Source organism: Dendrobium catenatum, unplaced genomic scaffold, assembly GCF_001605985.2.
Source record: "Dendrobium catenatum unplaced genomic scaffold, ASM160598v2 original_scaffold_68491, whole genome shotgun sequence".
NCBI lineage: Eukaryota > Viridiplantae > Streptophyta > Magnoliopsida > Asparagales > Orchidaceae > Dendrobium > Dendrobium catenatum.
The window spans coordinates 62151-84244 of record NW_021386940.1 but is presented as its reverse complement, the minus strand read 5'-3'; the positions used below and the strand labels follow the sequence as shown (position 1 = coordinate 84244).

General features: G+C 33.6%; 2 protein-coding genes across 6 annotated transcripts in view; one reads left to right on the top strand and one right to left on the bottom strand.

The window, feature by feature from the left end:
• The window catches only part of LOC110093947, a 34102-nt gene extending 31883 nt beyond the window's left edge, over positions 1-2219 (top strand). For all 5 annotated transcript variants that reach the window (XM_028691780.1, XM_028691779.1, XM_028691778.1 and 2 more), the window contains one exon: positions 1463-2219. In XM_028691780.1, the coding sequence (XP_028547613.1) occupies positions 1480-2010 (531 nt within the window). In that variant the 5' untranslated portion in view covers positions 1463-1479 and the 3' untranslated portion in view covers positions 2011-2219. The remainder of the gene's footprint in view (positions 1-1462) is intronic.
• Positions 2220-12111: 9892 nt separating this feature from the next.
• Positions 12112-14908, bottom strand: LOC110093946. Its single transcript, XM_020819015.1, has 5 exons — positions 14675-14908; positions 13580-13978; positions 13058-13219; positions 12915-12984; positions 12112-12812 (listed from the first exon to the last, which is right to left on the bottom strand). The coding sequence occupies exons 1-5, from the start codon at positions 14906-14908 to the stop codon at positions 12112-12114; spliced, it is 1566 nt and encodes a 521-aa protein (XP_020674674.1).
• Positions 14909-22094: the final 7186 nt, after the last annotated feature.

The window sequence follows — 22094 nt, the reverse complement described above, 5'->3', positions numbered from 1 at the left end:
AGGTGATGGGCAAATGAAAGTAATGAAGGGGACTTATAGGTCTACTAGGGCTTTACCTTAATATATAATATTATTATAAGATAGTGCATTCTCCACTACAATTCCACTAACATTCTAGCCGTCTGATCTCCATCCAGCCCATGCATGTCAAGATTAGTGGAGACTACAGTAACAATTAATAAATTGTTATCAATTAATTGTTATTTATTAACTATAATACTAAATAGTTATTTAAAAGATACCTATTCATAGACATTTAAGATATATTGATACCAAAATTATTCGAAATTCAATATCAAATTTGATGAAAATATTTTTGATACTTTCTATATGTGAGAGAAATAGGGGAAATTTGTATGTTTACCTTTTTGGACCAAAATTTTGGGTATTATATTAGAGCTGAAAGTTGTTGTTTGAGTAGATTTAAAACTAAATACATGTTGTGTAATTTTAGCGGTAATTGATCTAGTGGTTAGATTTTAGCATTAGGTGATCAAGTTATTTAAAAGAGTGCACATTTTAGATTTCTCAGGTCTATTGTTCAAAGCGATGCCTAAATAGAAGGGTATATTATTAGTACAGTTCAAGTTGGATGGTTGAAGTGGAGGAATGCATCACGACGGTTGTGTGATAGAAAAGTACCCACAAACTTAAGGGAAAATTTTATAAGATGGTGAGACTTGTATTGTTTTATAGAACATAATGTTAGCCATTAAAAGAGAAGCATAAAATTAAGTTTAGTATTACATAAATGAGAATGCTCAAGTGCATGAGTGGCTTTACACTTAGAGAGAAAATGCAAAATGAGTATATATGTGAAAAGGTTGGAGTAGCTCCAATGACAGATAAAATTAGAGAATCGCTTTAGATGATTTGGTTACATAAAATATTTGCATTTTGATGACCCTCCGAAGAAAGATGTATTGGATCGGCTTATATTAAAAAAGGTAGATGTAGGCCTAAAAAGATTGGGTTAGAAAGTATTAAAAATGTTATTTTTTTATTAGATTTAAATGAGAATTTGACTCTTAATAGGACATAATATAGAAAAAGATAGCCAACTCCACCTAGTGAAATAAAGACTCGTTAGTATGTTGTTCTTACATTTGGGAGGATGATTCCCTTCTCAAGATCGTTTGTTTTCTTATGTTTTGCTGTCTGTAGAATAAAGCAGTCATTTGTTGATTAACAAGAATACCGTAAGTTGGCTTGTTCTGTTACTACGTTGTAGTGCTGCCTTCTCTTTGTCATTGTTTTGCTTGCAGGGACCAACACTTTAAAGTCCAATTGTTATGTTTGTTATTCTTTCCTAAATCTTCCATCATATGCTAGAATGCAACCTGTGAATTTTCCTCCCAGTGGTTAAAGCCTGAAAAATCATTTGTTCAGCTTCTGTCATTTTCATCTTTTTTTTCATATTATTCTCATTTTACACGAGCAATTGATGTTTCAATGTTCTCAGGTTTTTTTAACTAGCCAATGGGTGAATCGTTTACTATTCAAATTAGTACAGACCTTATCCGTCAACTCACTAGCAATAACACGAAACCAAAAAGGTCCAAAAAAACCAAACCAAAGGCTTCACAGGACCAACTACCGCAGCCACAGGGCAAGACAAAGCCAACTTCAGATGCTGAGAAAAGCAGCTCTCCTGGAAAATGGCCTCAGCAGACCCCTATATTCCTTCCATTTCCAATGAGCTCTCCCTTACCCTCCTCACCTACCATTGCAGAGTTGGAGGCTATCAAGTCTGCCCTCCAAGAGAGTGAAAAGGTTGTGGAGAAGCTAGAGAAACAAGAAACTAACATGGTTCAAGAGCTAACTCAGAGGGCAAAGGAACTACGTGAAAAGGAGTTTAAGCTACCTTACCAGAAACCTATGCCCTGCTTGAATGAGAGAGACGATTGCCTGCAATGTTATAAGGAACATCTCCAGGATCCTTTGAAGTGCGCATCTGCAGTTAAAAAGTTTGCTGATTGTGCTCGCCAGGCTCGGCAGCAAGCTGGCTAACCAAGCCTTAAGGGGCCTCAAATAGATCTCAATGGGAGTTGTAAGAAATGTTACAAATTGTATTCAGAAGCAATCAAATATGATTTGTAATAAGGTTCTTATTATGTTATTTTAGTGAAAGAAAACAAAAAGGATTAAAATGATATCCAGACTATTTGTGAAAGACCAAAATTGTTCTAGATTATGTAAAAATCTTGATTTAGTCCCTAGACTCTTTTCATAAGAATCAGAATAGTCTCATTGATCAAATTGGTGCTTTATTTAATGGAGAACTAATGGAGTATGTGTAAGCTTCCCTTGAGCAAGCGGCTGAGTGGGGCTATAGCACAAGGTTGGAGAAGGAATGAGCAATGATGCCACCTTCTTAGGAGTAGCATGCATCAGAATATCCTCCAAATTCTCACCTTGATAAAGCTTCCTCAACTAAAAGAGATGAAGAAGAGCAGGCGAAGAATTTGCCTAGCATTGAGGAAGAGTGAAGATTAACCCCTCGGAGTGTAGGTGATAAAAGAGTCAAGTCAACATGAGTCACATCAAACTTGAGTCTGCTCGTTAAATAAAATAAGCTTGAACTCGAGTTCGACTCATCAAGATATTTAAAAACTTGAGCTCGACTCGATAGCTCGATGGGGAAAGCTTTGGTAGCTTGTGGAAAAGTTATTGTCGCGGCTAATGGTAGCTTGACTCTGGAGAAGGCCCTTGTAGCTTATTGGAGAAGGCTTTGGTAACCTGCCGGATAAGATATTACGAAGGCAGCTCAGGGAGAAGGCTTAGATAGCTCACCAGAGGTGGAGTGGAGTTTGAAATATGTTGAAAGGGTATGTATTAGTTTTTTTTATCATTCATTTTAATGATAGATGGTTATAAGTGCTTCAAATGATGTAATAATGCAGAAGCTTTACGTTTTTCTTCCAAAAAAAAAACCTTTTAAATTAATTTTCTTAGAAAACTATAATATTTTATCAAAAGAAATTTGAGGATGGATATTTTTTATTACATTTAATATAAAAAATATGGATACGAGCTTGCTCGCAAGCCAATGAGCTGGGCTCGATCTAGCTCGAACCCAAGCTCATCAAACGAGTTGTAATCTGCACTCAAACTCGAGCTCATGACTCACAAAGTTTAACTCACCAGCTCGTTAATGAGTCGAGCTTGAGCCTGCTTGTGAAACAACTTGCCTCAATTACACTCCTATAGAAACATGATAAATAGGAGTGGACAATTTCTTGAGGAACGATGAATGTTAATCTACATTATATATTATATATATTGACAACATTTTGAAAGTTATATTTATTAAAAATTTAAAATGAAAAATATATTTAAAAACTTTCATTTTTAATATCATTAACTCTAATTTTCATTAGTTTTGCTGGTAGCAATTTTTTTGTCCTTTTCAAAGGCCTGGGAATTAAATTAGAATTTTTACATAATTTGGGTTCCTCATCATTTTGATTCTTTTCTCTTCAGAGAAATCATGATATATTACATGAAATCTCCAAATCATAAGATATTATATAGGATTTTTCATTCGAAATATATAATGCATGATAACACATGTTTTATTTTTTTTCAAAATAGAAATCATAAGGTTTTCAATATTTTGTTGAGAAGGAAAAATTGTTAAAGGGAAATTTGATTTTATGTCTTACAACATTAAAAATTGGAAAAAATGTGCTCACTGTTTTATGTTTAGGAAAATATATCTAAAAGTTTTATTCATATCAAAATCAAATTACCCTTGCTCGGATTACATATTATTTTCTTAAACCGTCATGACTAAAATTGATTTGAATATAATTCGATTAAGATTAAGATCATATAATAGATATTATGGTCATGATCAGTTATTGTTCAAACACAAATCAAATATTAATTGCCCTTGCCCAAAAAAAAATTCATCAAGATTTGAACATGATCCGAATAAGAAATTGTTAGATAAACTTATAAAATAATTGATTTACATGTTTGAATAATGTTAGTTCAATGTTAGAATTAGGTTTGGGTTATATAAACAGTATTGTGTAATAATTGAAGCAATTACAATAGCTATAACGCAATTGATTATAAGATTTGAATCTGACAGAATTAACAGAGTCATCACGATAGACATAACATATAAAATTCGGTTGAACATGAGTCTAATAATGATTGACTAGAGTTAGAATAGGACATGGTTCGAATTAGGCTTGAATAAGATAAATATAACAAAAAGTGATCACAATGGACATGAAAGCAAATTTAGTTACAATAGAGTCAACTACTATTCATAACATGTTAAAATAAAAAGCATTACATTATTTCATAACAATTTTGTGACATTAGTTTAAGAATTACAATTGATATAAGAAAATAACTCGTATAGAAGTGGTTGGCAATTGACCCTACAAGTAGCTTAAGTATGACTTCAAACTTCACATCAATTGCACCTATATGAGAATGCATCCTTCTCTCTTTGAAGGCCTTCTATTTTTCATTGGACGGCCACTCTTAGACAAATGTCTTTATTTCATCCAGAATTCTCTCAAATGTCTTTTTTCTAATTTGATATGTATTTATATGTGGGTAACCTTATTCATGTGTATAGAAATTTGAATATATTATTTAATAATTAATAACCCGATCCCGAGTTGCTACCAATATATGTTCATACGAGAGACATCTAAAATTAAAATTTCGACCTATACTTGTCCTTGTCAATCAATATCACCATTATGATCATCATCAAAGGTATTCACTTAAAATTGATTAATGGGATATATGATCATCCTTTGAGCCATATTCGAGAGTTTTCTCAATGCTTCTTCAATTTTCTTTGCTAAAAGTCTTTTTTTTTCTTGCTATAATATGACTCCATAATTCTAACCATGTAACACTAGATAGGAATGTGTGATTTTGCTGATACTGTTAAAACTCTAAGAAATCCTAGTTGTCATCAAGTTATATAGGTTTCCAAGGAAGAAAGTACAAGCCCATTGCTCAAAGCTAACTTCATTCTCAAGATAAGATATTATGGATGAGTTCTTGACATGTATTTTATTAAAATACCTAAGCTATGATACTCCTCATGATAACAATTGGCATTGAGTTTTTCCATGGTATTCATTCCCATATAATGACCGCAAGCTCCACTGTATACCTCTAAGGAAATGATTGAAAATGCATTGGTGATATAGTTGTGTCTAGCGAAGATAAACACTAAGTTTTTCACTAGGCTTTTTTATTCCCTCAACATGGTCATGAAAAATAGCCATGACTTATTAGTTTTTTAGTCAACCATTATAGATATTATGAATATATCTAAGTATTGAAAACATTCACTATTACTACATGAAAAGTACCTTCATAATGCATTCAAGAATGTTCAACCCATACTTAATATTAGGAGTCATGTACTTTTGAATCTTTGAATATAAATAAAATGGCAAAAAAAATATTGAAACATCCATTAATATCTTGTTGGGGATCAATAATTGTCACCAAAATTTCTTTGTAGTATAACCATATACAATGATAACTACCAAAAAAATAATGCTTCAAGGGTTCATCTTATACATGTGATAGCTTGCTCATAACATTGATAAGCCTTTTTATGACATTCTCATTGACACTAATTAATATATGATGAGTATAAATAATGTTATATTTTATATGTTAAATTGCCAATGAAATCATTTTATTTTAGTTGTGTTTGTGAAGGAAAATGTAGTAAATGTGAAAAAATTCAAGTATGGTAAATTGCCACAACGTCTGACACTACACTGTCACGACGCCATCCTTGACACCGCAGGAACACCCATTATGAACATGGAGGCACCCATTCATTGTTTAGCAACATCACAAAATCTCTATATGCACATCTTTGTGAGCCAATTTTCAACGCCACCAAGCCAAGTGGAGTGCCACGGGGACGCCACAACGCTTAGCTGCCAGCAGCATTGCAACACTACATTTGTAACCTTTTAGGACACATTCTACTAGTGACATGTCTATTTACTAAGCAGTAGGTCTACGTCAGCAAGCATCATAGTTGAGGAAATTTTTTAGCATTGGAGAGTTAGTTCATTTTATGGGCACCACACCGCAAGTGTCTCGAGCGCCATGGCGCCAGAATCCATTTTTTGTATTTATCTATAAATAATCCATTTGTAATGTTAGTAAGACAGTTTAGTCACTTAGTTCATTTTATTCTTCATAGTGCTTCTCTGTAATTTTATTAGGAGTGACAATTAAGAGAATTTAGGGAGCACTAGATCTACTTCAAAAGAGTGTTTGATCAATATTTGTGGAAGCAATTCTATAAGTTTAAGAATGAGTGTATAGTAGAATATCATTGAACTCATCTGGTGATATTTATTCTATACTTTCTTTCTTTTGTGTAATTAATGAAAATGAATTTGCTTCACTTATTCTTCATGTCTGGCTAAATTCTTTTATTTTGGATTGATGGTGTAAATGGAATGTGGAATACTAATGCATTATATTCATCAATAATTTAATGATTTTTTTAATATACAGGTCTTTATTTAATGCACATAGTGGTCATATGTGTAGTTAATATCAGGTATAATGTGGAGCCTAGGAATAGGAAAGATGGCACAACTAGGTATATTGGATTGGTATGATGCAAGCATAAGCATAGTACTTGACATATACCAAATTTATAGAGATGAGTTATAATGAGGGGGTTTTAATAGTACATGCTTATTTACTCTTTTAAAATTTTCATATGGTGATAGACTATGGGAGTTTAGAGTGATATTGAGGTTGTAAGGGTTTAGTGTATCCTTTGTCTCTTCACGCTTGACTAAGCAGTCAGTGATGCATATGCTCTGAATAGAACTAGCATAAAAAAAATATTATGAAACATATTGTATAGATTTTATTAATCCAAGATATTTTATCCAAATAGTGTTTCATTTAAAAATTTTATTAATTTTAAATAAAGTGATTGAATCTCCACCAAAGCTTATTTATTGAGTAGGATAATTATTATAATTGTAGTTGACTATACTAGTATCTTTAAGTAAATATTCTTTCTCATGGTATTGATACTCTACTCTATCACTATATTACTTGATTCAACATATATACTTGTGTATATTATGTGGGATTTTTATATCAAAGAAAACCTAAGCATTATTTAGGGATTAATAGAGCCCTAAATCATTTTCATAATTTTGTAGGTTACTCCATTGCCCCCATCAAATTTTTGGCACCATTGCTAGAGGATTTTGTTTTATTTGAAGTTTTAATATATTATTGAATCAATTGCATAGTTAGTCCTACTATATTCTTTTATTATTTTATTTTATTCTATTGATTATATAATTGCGTTTGCATGCTTGGAAACCATAAAAGGAAGCCATTGCTAGATTTTGATTAAAAAATTGAGAAAATTCTTTCTAAAATTAGAATGACAAAAAAGATTTTGAAAAAGACTGGCTCTATTTAAGACTTAGATCATTCTAGACCACTTAAGGATTTTACAAATCCTATGGTAAACAACATTCATCAGAACATAAATAGACCTAATATCCAAGATAATAATTATGAATTAAAACCTACAATCATTCAAATGGTATATAATTATCAATTTGGGGGAACTCCCATCGAAGATCCTAACAAACATTTAACAAGTTTTTTAGAAATTTATACAATATTTAAGTATAATGGTCTTCATGATGATGCCATTAGACTTAGATTATTCTCATTTTCTCTAAGAAACAAGGAAAAAATGTGGTTAAATTCTTTACCCCCAAACTCTATTACCACTTGTAATGAGTTGGCTCTTAAATTTTTAGGAAAGTATATCCTACCTTTTTTTTTTTTTTTTTGAGAAACTGCAAAATGCATTAAAATAAAAGAAACCTATTACAAACTACTAAGTAATAGTAATTCTATCACTTTCCTCCTTTAACAAAGAGAAGAAAATTGGAGGAACCTTATTACAATTCAAATTCTCCCACAAGAAATCACCTTTCAAAGAAAAGTTACCACAAAAGTCAGCTAACTTATTATAATTTCTATTTGCAAAATGAAATAAGAAATACCCAAAATCTTTAAGAAAGGAAAAGTCTTTGAATCCATCTTTATTGGGTATAAGACCAACTTTTGCAACCGAGTCTTGAAGATATTTGATGATATTCAAATTATCTCCTTATATAATAATTCCTTTAGCATCCAACATCCAATCCTTGATTATCTTCTTCAACGAATGAAAAGCCAATAATTCCAAATAAGCACTATCCCAATGCAAACATTTACACCTTAAAGCCAACAAAAATCTCCCTCTATGGTCTCTGAAGACACCACCGACCCTAGCATCATTAGAACGAAGTAAAGTTGCATTAATGTTGACTTTAATCCACTCAGGCGGAGGGGGATGCCAATAAGATGAAGTCAGCTTTAAAAGCTAGTTAGCACCCTAGTGAACCGAAAATAGATTACATTTAGATGAAATTGATGCAAAGCTAATAGCATTAGAAACAATTTCTCCCAATACAAACTCATGTCCATCATGTATCAATTTATTTCTACTCTTCCATGAATAAAAGACTAAAGAATAATAAAGAATTGTAATGAAAAGATTCGTTTTAGATAACCTTCTCAGATTATCCAAACAATCCTGCAAAGATAAAAAATCTTGAATACAAATGCCCCATTGATTCACCAAGGCAATCACTTGAGTTAACTTACAGCATTTAACAGCAACATACTCTTTATCCTCTACCATCCCACATCCCCTAAGGCACATATTATTGTTCAGCAATTTCCTATATAGCAAAAAATTTATAGTGGGAATTGCGTTCTTCAACAGCCGCCACCAAAAGCCATCAATTCGAGGATTTAATTTTAACTCCTTCAACCATTTCCATCTCTGGATTAGAACAGAGTAATCTATAGCTACTCGGTATGCCAAAGCAGCAATTGAATTCCCATAGAAGTTATTAATTAGTTCCAGCTTGTCCTCCAAAAGTTTAGAATGTATCATGGTACTAATAATTACTTTAACCAATGTTTTAACAAAGAACTTCTCTAACTCTCCCAGATTCTAAGCTCCATTGGTAATAAAATTCCCCAATAGAGGAAAATCAGTCTCCTCTATATATAGTGATGAAAGTAGGCCACCTATCCAAACTTTGTCTAAAATCCAAATATCATTAAGAATGTTCATAGAAGAACTAGGTCCAATCTTCCATCTTACACATGGTTTAAAAGCATTTTCTCCACTTCACAATAACTTCCAAGTAGAAGAAGCATTCGGCCTGTGCATATCACTCCAAACATTCATGCCATACTTCATAAATAGTGATTGATTAAGAATAGAATCAAGATATTTAAGATAAATCCAAGCATAATTTACTTTTAAAGGCCTCACCATAGAAACAACTGAGTGAATTCCTCTTCCTCCTGCATAAATAGGCTTACAGATTTCTTCCCAAGAAACAAAATGCAAACCGTAACCTCATATTTCTTGTTCCATATAAACTCCCTACACATCTTCTCAAAGTTCTTCAAAATGCTTAAATAAACGAGGGATAAGGATACATAAAACAAAGGAATGCTTAGAATAACCGATTTAACAAGCACCAATCTTCCAGGAAGTGAAATAAACTTGTTGCCCCAAACTTCCATTTTAGAAGCCGATCTCTCCAACAGTTTTAGAAAATCTGAGGCAATCAATCTCCTTAAAGTAATCTTGATACCCAAGTAATGCATTTCTTTTACTTCATTAAATCCCATGAATTTAGAAATCGCTCTTCTCTTATTATTTTCCACAGCTTTACCAAAAAAATGGAAGATTTGTGAACATTCACTTGTTGACCCATCCATCGATAGTAGTCTGAAATGTTTTTCCTGATTTTCCTCAATTGACAAATTTTTGCTTCCAAGAACATAAGAATATCATCAGCAAAAAGGAGATGATAAATTTTAGGGGCTGAAGAAACAACTTTTAAACCCAAATTTCTTCCCTTGGACAAAAAAACTATTTGTAAGAAGTTGTGAACACAAGATGAACAAATAAGTTGAGAGTGGACATCCTTGTCTAAAACTGCTTTTAGCCTCAATCCACTTAGAACCAGTCCCATTAACTGAAATTACTAAACGACAAGAGGGGGGTGAATTGTAGAAATCTTTTTCTTAATAAAAGTAACCCTAAACAAGAGTTCTAATTTTTTGTTGTTTTTGAAATTTTATAACAAAATTTTAAGCAATTTTTCGCTTTCACAAATTTCACATGCAATAGATATGAAAAATTAAAGCAAGTAAAACATAAATAACGATAGGAAAGAACACACCAAGATTTTATAGTGGTCCGGTCAAAATATGACCTACCGTCCACTCCCCGGAGTCCTCCACTCCGGGATTTTCACTATCAAAATAGTTCTCCTTTTGCCCCTGCGCAAGGCGGAGAAGCCTTTACAAACCTCCCTTTTACCAACCCGGAGTGGCGGAGTGCCAACCTCTGTTTTCGCCCTCCTGGCGATGGCAAAGAACCTTCTCGTTTCTCCCTCCTGGAGAAGGCAGAGAACCTCGAGGTAACGGATGTAGACGAGCCTTTCCCTTGGAGATCCTCCCTCAAATCCTTCTCGGCCACAGGAGGAGCAAGATGCAGCAAGCTTGGAACAACCGTGTGATCTCCTCACACTCTTATCCCTCACAACGCCTACTACCTCTCCTTCTCTCTCACACCCTCAAGAATTCTCTAGAGCTCTCTCCCTTGGAATCCCTCTCTAACCACGTTCACTCTCCTCTGTTAATCTTACTGAAAAGGACTGATTGATATCAAAAAAAGGCTCAAAAAACTCTGAATTCAAAAGTAGCCTTATTTGTCGTACAGTAGATTCACATCGTACATACAATCTTCATAAACAGACGTCGTCCTGGTACGAAGATGTACGAACAGTTCAAAAACAATTCGTAATGTACGATATAATATCGTACGGTATGATCCAACAAATGTTATTCTACAAGATGGTCTGGACATGTCGGATGTCGTCTCTGTCATTCGTATGGTACGCATTACTATCGTAACAGTACGATGTGACAAAAACCAAGAGATCGTCGGACGATATCTGGATGATCATACTTCGTCTCTGTCATCGTATGGTACGATCATGTTCGTACAGTACGATGTTCAAATTGTAATAAGGCTGGATTACATGCACTAATCACGGGTTAATTTAAGTAAGTATTTAAAAACAGATCGTCAGTACGAACATGTTCGTACAGTACGAACGGCGCAAAAATCACTTACTTAAACTAAACTACGGCTAGGTTTTGGATCAGAACATATCGTACAGTAGAAGGTAATTCGTACAGTACGATCATTCACAGAATTGTTCACATAGCCTGGATCGTACGGTACCGAATATTAAAATCGTACAGTTACGATCTCCAGAGAAGATTTTAATTACATTTACAGTTAAAAAACAACTCTCCCTGTGTGTGTGCATGATTGCTCTTACTCTTACGCATTTTGTGGCTAGACTCAATAAAGTAAAAAATAAAATAAATAGAAAAAATATATGTTTAACTCATACTCCTAATCTACCCGGTCTTGAGTCTTCCTTTCTTCTTGAGTCACTTGTGATCTTCCTGAAATGTTAGTGCTCAAGGAAAATAGCAAATAAAATAATATTCCATGAAAAGTTTTTCCAAAACACTCATTATTTGGCATCATCAAAATCTCAAGCTCGGGGTCATGGGTTGCAACATTAACTTGAATTGAAAATGCTGGATCAACCACACATTCCATTAATAGATTTGAAAAATTCTTTGGAAACCCAAAAATAATTCAAAAATTGTCTAAGGGTATCCCATGCCATATTATCATATGCTTGTTCCATGTCAGCCTTGATAACAACCAATCCCTTTTTTAGATTTAGAAAATCTAAATTTATGAAACATTTATTATGCAAGAAGAACATGATTTGATAAATTCCTTCCTCTAATAAAAGCCACTTGGACATCAAAAACAAATAATGAATCACCTTTGACAATCTATTTAAAAGAACTTTTGCAACAATCTTATAAATAGAAAGACGAAGACTAATAGGTCAAAAATCAACAGGAGTTAAACGAAAACTTATTTTAGTAATAAGAATCACCATAGTCTCCTTCCACTGAGAGCACATCTTTTAGTGTCCTTGAAAACTTTTTGTTCAAACTATCTATAGCATTCCCAGTAGCCCATTGACTCCATGATCTGCTCACCACTGAAGCTGCAGTCGGGTAGGATAACCAAACATCTTCAAATCTCCAATTTCTCCTACTACAATCAGTTTGCATAAAGATCTTCAACACAATAGGATAATGGTTTGAAGCAACCCTTGATGGATGCCTAATTGAAGCCTGACGAATTAATTCCAATGCCTCGGAATTCAATAAACATCTATCTAGTCTTGCATGAATATGAACAGTGCCATTCTTTTTATTGCACCAGGTATACTTAGGTTCAAGAATTACAATATCATATAAATCAGACTTATTCATAAAACCTTTCATCTCCAATGGGCCTTTTGAAAAGGAGAATTTCTTTCCTCCTTTTTTGTCATCTTGAGAAAGAATGCAGTTGAAATCTCCCCCAACCACATAAGGTATCTCAGACCTCGAATGTTGCTCCAAATAATCCCATAACCTTCTTCTACCATATAAGTCTCTGCTACTATAGACAGTAGAAACTACCCATAATCTTTTATTAAAAATCTTCAGCTCCCCAACAACACATTGAGCTAAAGCTTCCAACAAAGTAAAAGAAGCCAACGAAGACCTCCATAAAACCAAAATACCTCCTGACATCCCAATAGAAGGGAAAAGCAAGAAATCCCAACCCACTCCCATGAATTTATCAAAATAATCTCTAGAAATAGATGAAATTTTTGTTTCAACAATACCAACAAAGAGAATATCCCACTCCCTAACAAACTCCTTCAAATACAAGGAGGCTTCCTTCTTATTCACCCCCTACAATTCCAAAAGGCTAGTGTACTCATTTTGCCAAGAAGGGGGAAAGGCCCCCACTCCTTTTCTTTATCACATTCATCTTGCTTTGCTTAGAGGATGACTTCAAAGGCCCAAGAGACCTTAATTCTTTAGCCAGCTTCGGTTTATGTCCTCCAGCCACAACATTCCCTAAGCCAATAAATCGATCACCTTTGGAATCCAATAGATCCCCTTCACTGAAAATAGCCAAGCCATCCTTTTTAGCATGATAAGAATGATCAACCGAATCCACCAATTAACCTTCCTCTACCTCAGTTCTAGTAAACTGCTTAGTTTTGTTTAAAATAACATCTTCCATATATATAGAATTCAGATCTTCAAACTGATTTTCTTCAAATAATTTCAATTTAGGAGAAGGGCAATGATTAATACTAGGCAATAAAGGAACATCTTGAGCAGAATTCCCATCTACATAAATCAGTTCCTCTTGTATAGGTTTCCCAACAGCATTATTCAATTCATTCAAGATTTTTTTACTTAACAGATCATCCTCTTCATTGGAATGAAAATTTGCTTTCACATAACTTTATGTATTTTCACCCATGAAAGCCAAAACCTCATCTACAGGAGCATTTAAAACCACATCAGTAATAGGGCTGATATCCTTACTCAATCGATTAGCTTCATTTAGAGCCTTTTCCCCACTCAAAGGCACCACCATTTCTTCAGTTGTTGTAGTTTTTATCGGTTTACTCAGTAAAGCATTGTCAAACCGTGCTTTAAATACGCCTTCAAATTTTGAAACAAATTCTTTCTTCAGGTAACCAACTTTCTGTCTTTTATTTCTTCTGTTATTAACCAATAACCATGGCCCATAAGAAGAATCCTCCTTGATATCGATATCTCTACTTCTCTCAACATCTTTGCTTTGTTCAGGAGCCTTTCCCATATCCTTATTGACTTCCCCATTCATGAGTACATTGCAAGCATCAACCAAATGTCCAATCTTTCGACACTTGAAGCAAAAGGAAGAAATCTTTTCATACTCCACTTTTTGGAAAAATCTTCCATTCATTCCTTCCACCTAAACACCCAATGGAAGTTGTTTGTCAAGCTCGACTCGAACACAAACTCTAGCAAACTCCCTTCTTCCCTATTTAAACATGTCACCATTAATTAATAAAGGTTTACCAATCATAGAAGTTATTCTAGACACATTGATTTCATCCCAATAGTAGAGTGGGAGGTTAGGCAATCTAATCCATATCGGAGAAGAAAGTCCCTTAAGAGAATTCAGATTGAAACAAGGAATCCACCTATCAAGTCCAATAATATGACCATTCATAAACCAAGGACCACCAGACAAGACACTCTCTATTGATTCCACAGAAAAAAAGAACAGAGTAGCCAACTCGAGCCAAGAACAGTCAAGTGAAACTTTCTAAATTATCGCCATTGATGCCTCAACTCCTCCACTATCACTTGGATAGGAATAAATCTACCAAAAACTTTCAGAACCACAGAGAATTGGGGATTCATTAAATTGGTTTGAACATTCAGTTCAAACAGTTTAACCGCAGAACCATCATTAGAAAAGCAGGATTCAACGTTTAGTATATTAACCTTAATATAAGGATGCTTTAACCAAGGATTCCCAGAACATTGCTTATTCATCTCATCAACTCAAACTTGAGCTTCTTTTGAAAAAAACATTCTTAGCAGAAATATCACAAATACTTGATGGACGAGCCGCAATCCTTTGAACAACTAGATCACCTTTAGCAACTAAAATAGGTTTTGCATTAGCAAACCTATTAACGAATAGCTTCATGTCTGACGAAGATGATTCCATATAACTAATTCTATGAACACCAATAGGAGTATTCACATTGGTATCTTCCATGATCTTCTTTCCTTTACCAGCAATCGGAGGTGGCGAATGCATTTTATTATCAATTGGTTCTCTGATTACTAGAGGAGCATTTGTTCGAAAAGATTTCAGAGTAATCATAGGCTTCGGTGGAATGATGAAGACAGACGAATACTCTACCTTAGGCATAAAATTTCAGCCGTTATTGGCCGACAGCTGATCCTCTATATTTAGCAAAAAACTTGCCAACTCAAAGATGAAGAAATGAATTTGAAAAATAATTCAAAATCCCTGAGCTTCTCTCTCTAACTTCTCTCATATCCTTCTAAGATTACCAAACTTGGAAATGATATTACTTTTTTATTGAATTAGAAGGAGAATCAATTTATAAGAGTTTAGAGAGATTCAAGGAGATGTTTAAAAAGTACCCTCATTATGCCTTACTCGATTGATTGAAAATTCAAACTTTTTATAATTGATTGGTAGGTCCCTTGGAGTTATAATTGATGCTACAACTGCAGGTTCTTGTTGATATTATTACAACTTAGTTTTTTTTTATTGTTGAGATTATTGTAACATGTGTATTTTTTATGATTCTAAATATTATTATTTTAATTACATCTTCTCCTAACATATTTTTGATATATTTCTTTTGTTGTTTGTGTGTACTAACATTTCAGGTAAATCATACTCTAGATAATTGAAGACTTCAAATCAGATTAGATTATGGTTCATGGTAAATGGAGTTTGTATTTTTTATTTTATTGAGTCTGAGAGAGTGTGATTATAATTGAATAATTGTGCACACACACACACTAGGGGAGTGTTTAAAATTTGTAATTTTTTAAACTAATTGTATTATACAATTTCATTTCACACGGGATGATTTGTTTAATTATTCTCTCCTATGAGCAGTTAAATGAATTGAGAGAAGAAAATTTTTTCTAAGTTCTTATCATATTATATGGAGCCTTTTTCGTACAAACAACATCTAGAGTATAAAATAGATATGTCCCTATTCGTCTTGATAATTTTTGAATTTTTTTTAACTGATCATACTATACGATACATAGTTCATATAGATGACGTCCATAGTATGAAAGAATGGGTTCCTTTTCATCCCAATGAACATCAAAATTTTCTGAACTAATTATACTGTAGGATACATAGTTCGTACAGACGATGTCCAGAGTACAAACATGTGGGGCATCTTTTTGTTTCGATGAACCAGAAAAATTTTCTTAACCGTTCATACAGTACGAACATGGTTTGTACTGGACAATCATCGTGTATAAAAATATTTCATACAAGTTTGTATGAAGAAATTTTTAAATTGTTCGTACATAAAATTTACAATTGTATTGTACGATCGTATACACTCAAAATGGAAAATTTTAGTTTTATGTATAATTTTTCGTATCTTTTATATATATAGTCCTTAGAAATTGACTTAAAAAAAGTTCTTCTTGATTTCTTTGAGAGCAAGTGAAAGAGTATTTTGGGTGAGTGTTTGAGAGAAAGTTCTTGCAAGTGTAGTGTGAAGGGTTCACAATGTTACTTAAAGGTAAGAATCTCTTTTGTAATTTGGTTACTTCTCTTCCTTTCTTCTTTTCTAGTTTCTCGAGAGAAGATCTTTGATGAAGATTTGATACTCTGTCAACACTTGGAGGGTGTAAAAGGATAATGGTACTCTACTGACACTTGGAGGGTATGAAAGGATGATAGTTCTCTGCCGATACTTAGAGGATGTGAAAGGATGACAGTACTCTGTCACACCGAATTAGTGGAAGAGAGGAAAATTATAAAGGCTTCTCCACCTTGTTGTGGGAGAAAAAGGAGAGTCACTTTGATAATAGTGCAATACCTGAAGAGGGAGTCTTCAGGGAGTGGACGTATGTCTTGTTAAACTGAACCACTATAAATCTTTGTGGGTTTTTTTTTTTTTTTTGCATTTTTATTTTTTAGCATTTTACTTTCTATGATTGAAAAATTATTTTCTTATAAAATATTAAAATTGGTTTTTATTAATTTCCAAGAGAATTTTAAAATACCAGTTCACCCTCCCCCCCCCCACCATCTTGGTTAGGCTTAGGACATTTACATAGGTTTAACAACCTATATAGACTTTATAGTTCTTTGATGTTAAAACCTTTTGAGGATGCTTATGAAATAATTAAGAAAATGCAACAAATAATTTTCAATGTCATGTTGATAGGGTGAATCTTAAGATATTAGTAGGAGTCTATAAAAATGATCCTTTATCCATTTTCATTGCTTAAGTTGCTATTATTTTTAAGAAATTAGATGAATTAAATATTAATAATAATCTTTGGAGATATAGCGTCACTAAGCGAAGATGTATAGCACCGCAATGCTACCCCCATAGAATTTGAACAAAATATATCATGAAAGGAATAGGAAGGAATCTTTGGACAATATTGAAAGTTCATTAGGGATGTTAAGCCCTTATGAACTAGTCCCGAGGCTAACCAAGAGGGGGTGAATTGGTATTTAAAAAAAATCTTTCATTCAAATCACGAACTTAAACTAAAACATAATCCACCATAAAAAATAATGAGTGCAAAAATTAAATGCGTAAGTAAAAAAAAAAAATAATACTCCAGATTTATAGTAGTTCGGTCAAATCTTGACCTACGTCCACTCCTCGGAGGCACCCTCCAAGTATTGCACTAACTTAGTGTCTCTCCCTTAGTCCCCACAGCTAGGCAGAGAAGCCCTTACAAAAACTTCTTTCCACCAACCCCGGTTTGGTAGAGAATCGACTCCTTTTGCTTCCTCCTAAAACGGGCAGAGAACGCAACTCCTTTTGCTTCCTCCTGAAGCAGGTAGAGAACCTCGATCAATTGCTGAAGAAGACATCCCTTGAGCCTCCAAGAAAGAGGAATGATGATTGGAGAAGAAGCCTTGGAACCTTGCTTGGAATAACCCTTGTGAAACTCCTCATAAGCTCCCCCTCACAAGTTCCTCCCTCTCTCTCCCTCTCTCTCCCTCTCCTCTAGGCTCTCTCAGGTAAAGACAATAGCAAATGATCCTTTGAGCTTGAGAAAACAAAAGTCCTTTATATAGATTTTCAAGAACTGAATTTATCATCCAGGATGAGATTTCTATCATCTTGTACGATCAGTATAAATTAAGCTCAATCTGCCTTGACGACTTTGGTCGATTATAATATTTTTTGTTCATATCATCTAGGACGATAATATATCATCTTGTATGATTAGTACAAATCGAGGAATATCATCTTGAACATTGCCCTGGTTGTTAGTCTGGACGAAAATAAAATGACTTGATCGTCTAGGCCGATCTCACGATCATCCTAGCTGATTAGTTCAAATCTATACAAAATCATCATGATCATCGCTCTGAACAGATGATGTATGATTTTTGTTATCCAATAGAAATTAAGGTTTTTGAAATGATCATCCTGGCCGATCTTGATATCATCCAGGACGATATGATCGTATCAATCAGCCTTAATTACTTTCCTTAATCACCAGATCAATTTAGGCATAGTTGAACCCTATCATCCAGGCCAATGTCCTGGATGATAATTAAAAAATAAAACTTCCTAAATAGATCTGGTGGCTAATTATTTCTTATTTGAGCATATCATCCCGACTGATACAAAAATTGTCCAAGATAATTTGGTTAATGACGGATGCCTTAACTAGCATGCCCTAATTAGGGTTTTTATTTTTGATCGATTGTCTATGACAATTTTTTTATCATCCCGAATGATGTTAGCAAAATCAGAAAACTCTAAGTCAGATAGAAAAAATTCACTCAAGTGTGTGTTAGCAGGGTTACTTAGCAACTGGAATCACAAGCATTACAAATAGACTCAAGAAAAAAAAAAGATTTACAAACTGACTTAGACCTAGTCTACCCAATCTTTAGCTTGTTCAAATTGCAGTCTTGATCCTATGGACCTGAAATGTTAATTGGCAAGTCAATCATAGTAAAATAGAAGTTTTTGCTATCATCAAAATTCTATTTCTGAGAATCAGATACGCAACAATCTCCCCCTTTTTGATGATGGCAAACACACAAGAAAATCTAAGCAATGAAGATAGTGAACTAGAAGCAGTGCAGAAATAATGAACTGGAAGCAATGCAAATGAAATATTCAAATTTCAGAACACACTACTTTGCCTTTTGACATCTCAAAAAGGAGGAGGAAAACATACACAAAGCAAAAGTCAAACAAACAAAGGATTTTTTTTATCAAGGCATGAATTATGACATAGTTTCCATGTGATTGATTTTAAATATTTGTAAGCCAATGAATTAAGATCGTTAGAATCAGAAAAATTAGTAACACCATCGATCCTGTTATCTCTACCTCAGACTTCTCCCAGGGTAAAACTTTCTTTTGAAAACAAAGATCTAAATCTGAAAAATCAATTGGATATGAAAAAGAAATCCATTCAAGACTTGGTTTCAGAAAAATATTTTATAACACAATATATCAAAGTAATTAGTTACGATCAAGAATCCCAAAATCAAGCCTTTGAAAAATTATCAAGTAACACATGAATTCTTTTAAGATTTAAAAATTTTGAAAGGGAAGGAGCTTTCTTTTGACGGGCTCATTTTATACCTCTTGTCAATTTAATTGGTGCTCTTTGTGCATCTTTTGATTTTGGCATCATTGGCCACTTTTTTTTATTTAATTTTGCAAGCTAGGTACCTTTTCCAAAATTCCTAAAAACTCTCAATTATGATTATATCTTCTAGATATTAGAGAAGAGAAAACTCACTCTTTAATATAAGGAAGAATGAATCACAAAATAGAATAAAAAATCATATGATAAATGCAATGACAAGATTTCAAAACATTTGAATGTAAAATAAAGACTTTGAATATTATATATATATATATATATAAGATAGATTACTGTAATAAGATTGAAAAGATTTTAATTGCATAGTCTAGTTGTTGATTTGAGATAGACTTTTGTTTGGAAAAGAAAATTACACCACTAAAGGAAGTTAGAGAAAAAAAAACAATTCAACGGTGTTTCCCTTTTTAACTATTTAAGAGATGTAAAAGATTAACTACAAATTTTCAAAAAATAAAAATAAGGCATAAAATATCAATTTTAATGATGAATTTAAAGCATACGAAAAATAAAGCAATAAAAACAACAAAAATAAACAAAAGAAAAAATAAACAACATATAACAAATCAAAAAATCAGTGGAATCAAGTTCATGCATTTATGTCAATCACACTCAATCTAGTTCTTAAAGTGTTGAAAGTGTCAAAGGCCAGTAGTTTAGTAAAGATGTCAGCCAGTTGATTTTCAGTTGCAATATGGTGTAGCTCAATGTCCCCCTTGGTCACATGGTCTCTAATGAAGTGATGTCTTATGCAATGTGCTTGGTCCTTGAATGTTGGATAGAATTCTTAGAAAAGCATATGGCACTAGTTTTTTCATAAAGGATTAGAATTGTGCCTACAGGTAATCCTAAATCCAGAACTTACTATTTCAGTCAAAGGACTTGGGTCATACAACTTCCTAAAGCAATGTACTCAGCTTCAGCAGTGAAAAGTGCAACTGAGTTTTGCTTTCTACTAGACCAGGAGACTAAAGATTGTCCTATGAATTGGCAGGTCCCTAAAGTGCTTTTTCTATCCACCTTACATCCAACAAAGTCATAATCAGAATATCCAATAATCTCAAAATAAGTGTTGTGCATAGGGTACTAGATTCCTAAGTTTTGGGTTCCTTAAAGGTATATAAGGATTCGCTTAACAGCAATCAGGTGGGATTCTTTAGAATCATCTTGAAATCTAGCACGGAGACAAACACTAAACATAATATCAGGTTGGCTAGAAGTCAGGTAAAGTAAAGATCCAATCATCCATATGTACTTCTAATTAACTGATTTTCTATTTGGGTCTTTGTCCAACTAAACACTTGAGGTCATGGGAGTATTAATTGGCTTTCCTTTGTCCATTTCATATTTCTTCAAGATGTCCTTTATATATTTTAATTGACTTAGAAAGGTTCCATCATTTAATTGTCTTATGCTAAATCCCAAAAAGTATGACAATTCTCTCATCATACTCATCTCAAACTCCTTACTCATTATTTTAAAAAATTCACCACATAGTCTTTTATCTGAAGATCTAAAAAGTATATCATTGATATAGATCTGAATAATGAGTAAATCATCTCCTACTTTTCTCAGAAAAAGGGTGGTGTCCATGTTCCACTTAAAAAACTCCCTCTCCAGTAAGAATGTGCTAAGCCTCTCGTACCAAGCTTTGGGTACTTGTTTTAATCCATATAAGGCCTATTTTAATTTGAGGACATGATTTGGAAATTAAAAATTCTTAGAACCTGGGGGTTGCTCTACAAACACATCCTCTTTTATTACCCCATTAAAAAAGGCACTCTTAACAACCATTTTAAAAAGCTTAAATCACTTATAACATGTAAAGGCTAATAGCACTCTAATGGCTTCTAATCTAGCTACAGGGGTAAAGGTCTCCTCAAAATCAACTACTTCTATTTGGTTGTACCCCTTAGCCACTTTTCTTGCCTTATTCCTAACCAACACATTAGAATCATTCATTTTATTCTTGAAGACTCATTTGGTTCCAACTATACTTTATCCCTTTGGTCTTTCTACAAGCTCCCAAACATCATTCCTAATAAATTAGTTCAACTCCTCTTACATGGCTAAAATCCAAAACTCATCAGAAAGGGCTTGATTGATGTTGGTGGGTTCAGTCATTGAGATAAAGGCAGAATGGTTCACTTCCTTCCTAAGTGCATGCCTAGTCCTAACACTTTCAGAAGGGTCTCCTATGATCAGTTCTTTTGGGTGATTTAAAGAATATATCCAATCTCTAGGCAAGGTGTGTGAAGGCTTAACCCTTTCTTCCTGCTTTTCATTTTCTATTCCTTGGGTAATCTCATCTACTCGGTTTTCTGCCTTTTTCTCCAAATTTTCACTCTCTCCAATTTTATCTTCATCCTCAACTCTACTCTTCTTAGGATCAAATTCATCAAACACTACATGGGTAGTCTCCTCTACCACCAAATTCCTCTTATTGAACACCCTAAAGGATTTCCCCATACTAGAATATCCCAAGAACACTCCTTCATCAAATTTTGGATCAAATTTTCCTAAGTGTAACTTCCTATTATTATGAATAAAAACCTTACAACCAAAGACATGAAGGTGGGAAAGATTGGGTGTCCTACTCTTAACGATCTCATAGGGTG

Coding starts and splice junctions, on each gene's coding strand:
- LOC110093946 (XM_020819015.1), bottom strand. CDS start 14,908: ATGCATTCGCCACCTCCGATTGCTGGTAAAGGAAAGAAGATCATGGAA. Junction 13,220..13,579: donor TAAATGCTCCTGTAGATGAG/GTTTTGGCTTTC, acceptor CATGCTAAAAAG/GATGGCTTGGCTATTTTCAG. Junction 12,813..12,914: donor GTGGGATATTCTCTTTGTTG/GTATTGTTGAAA, acceptor TTGGGATGTCAG/GAGGTATTTTGGTTTTATGG.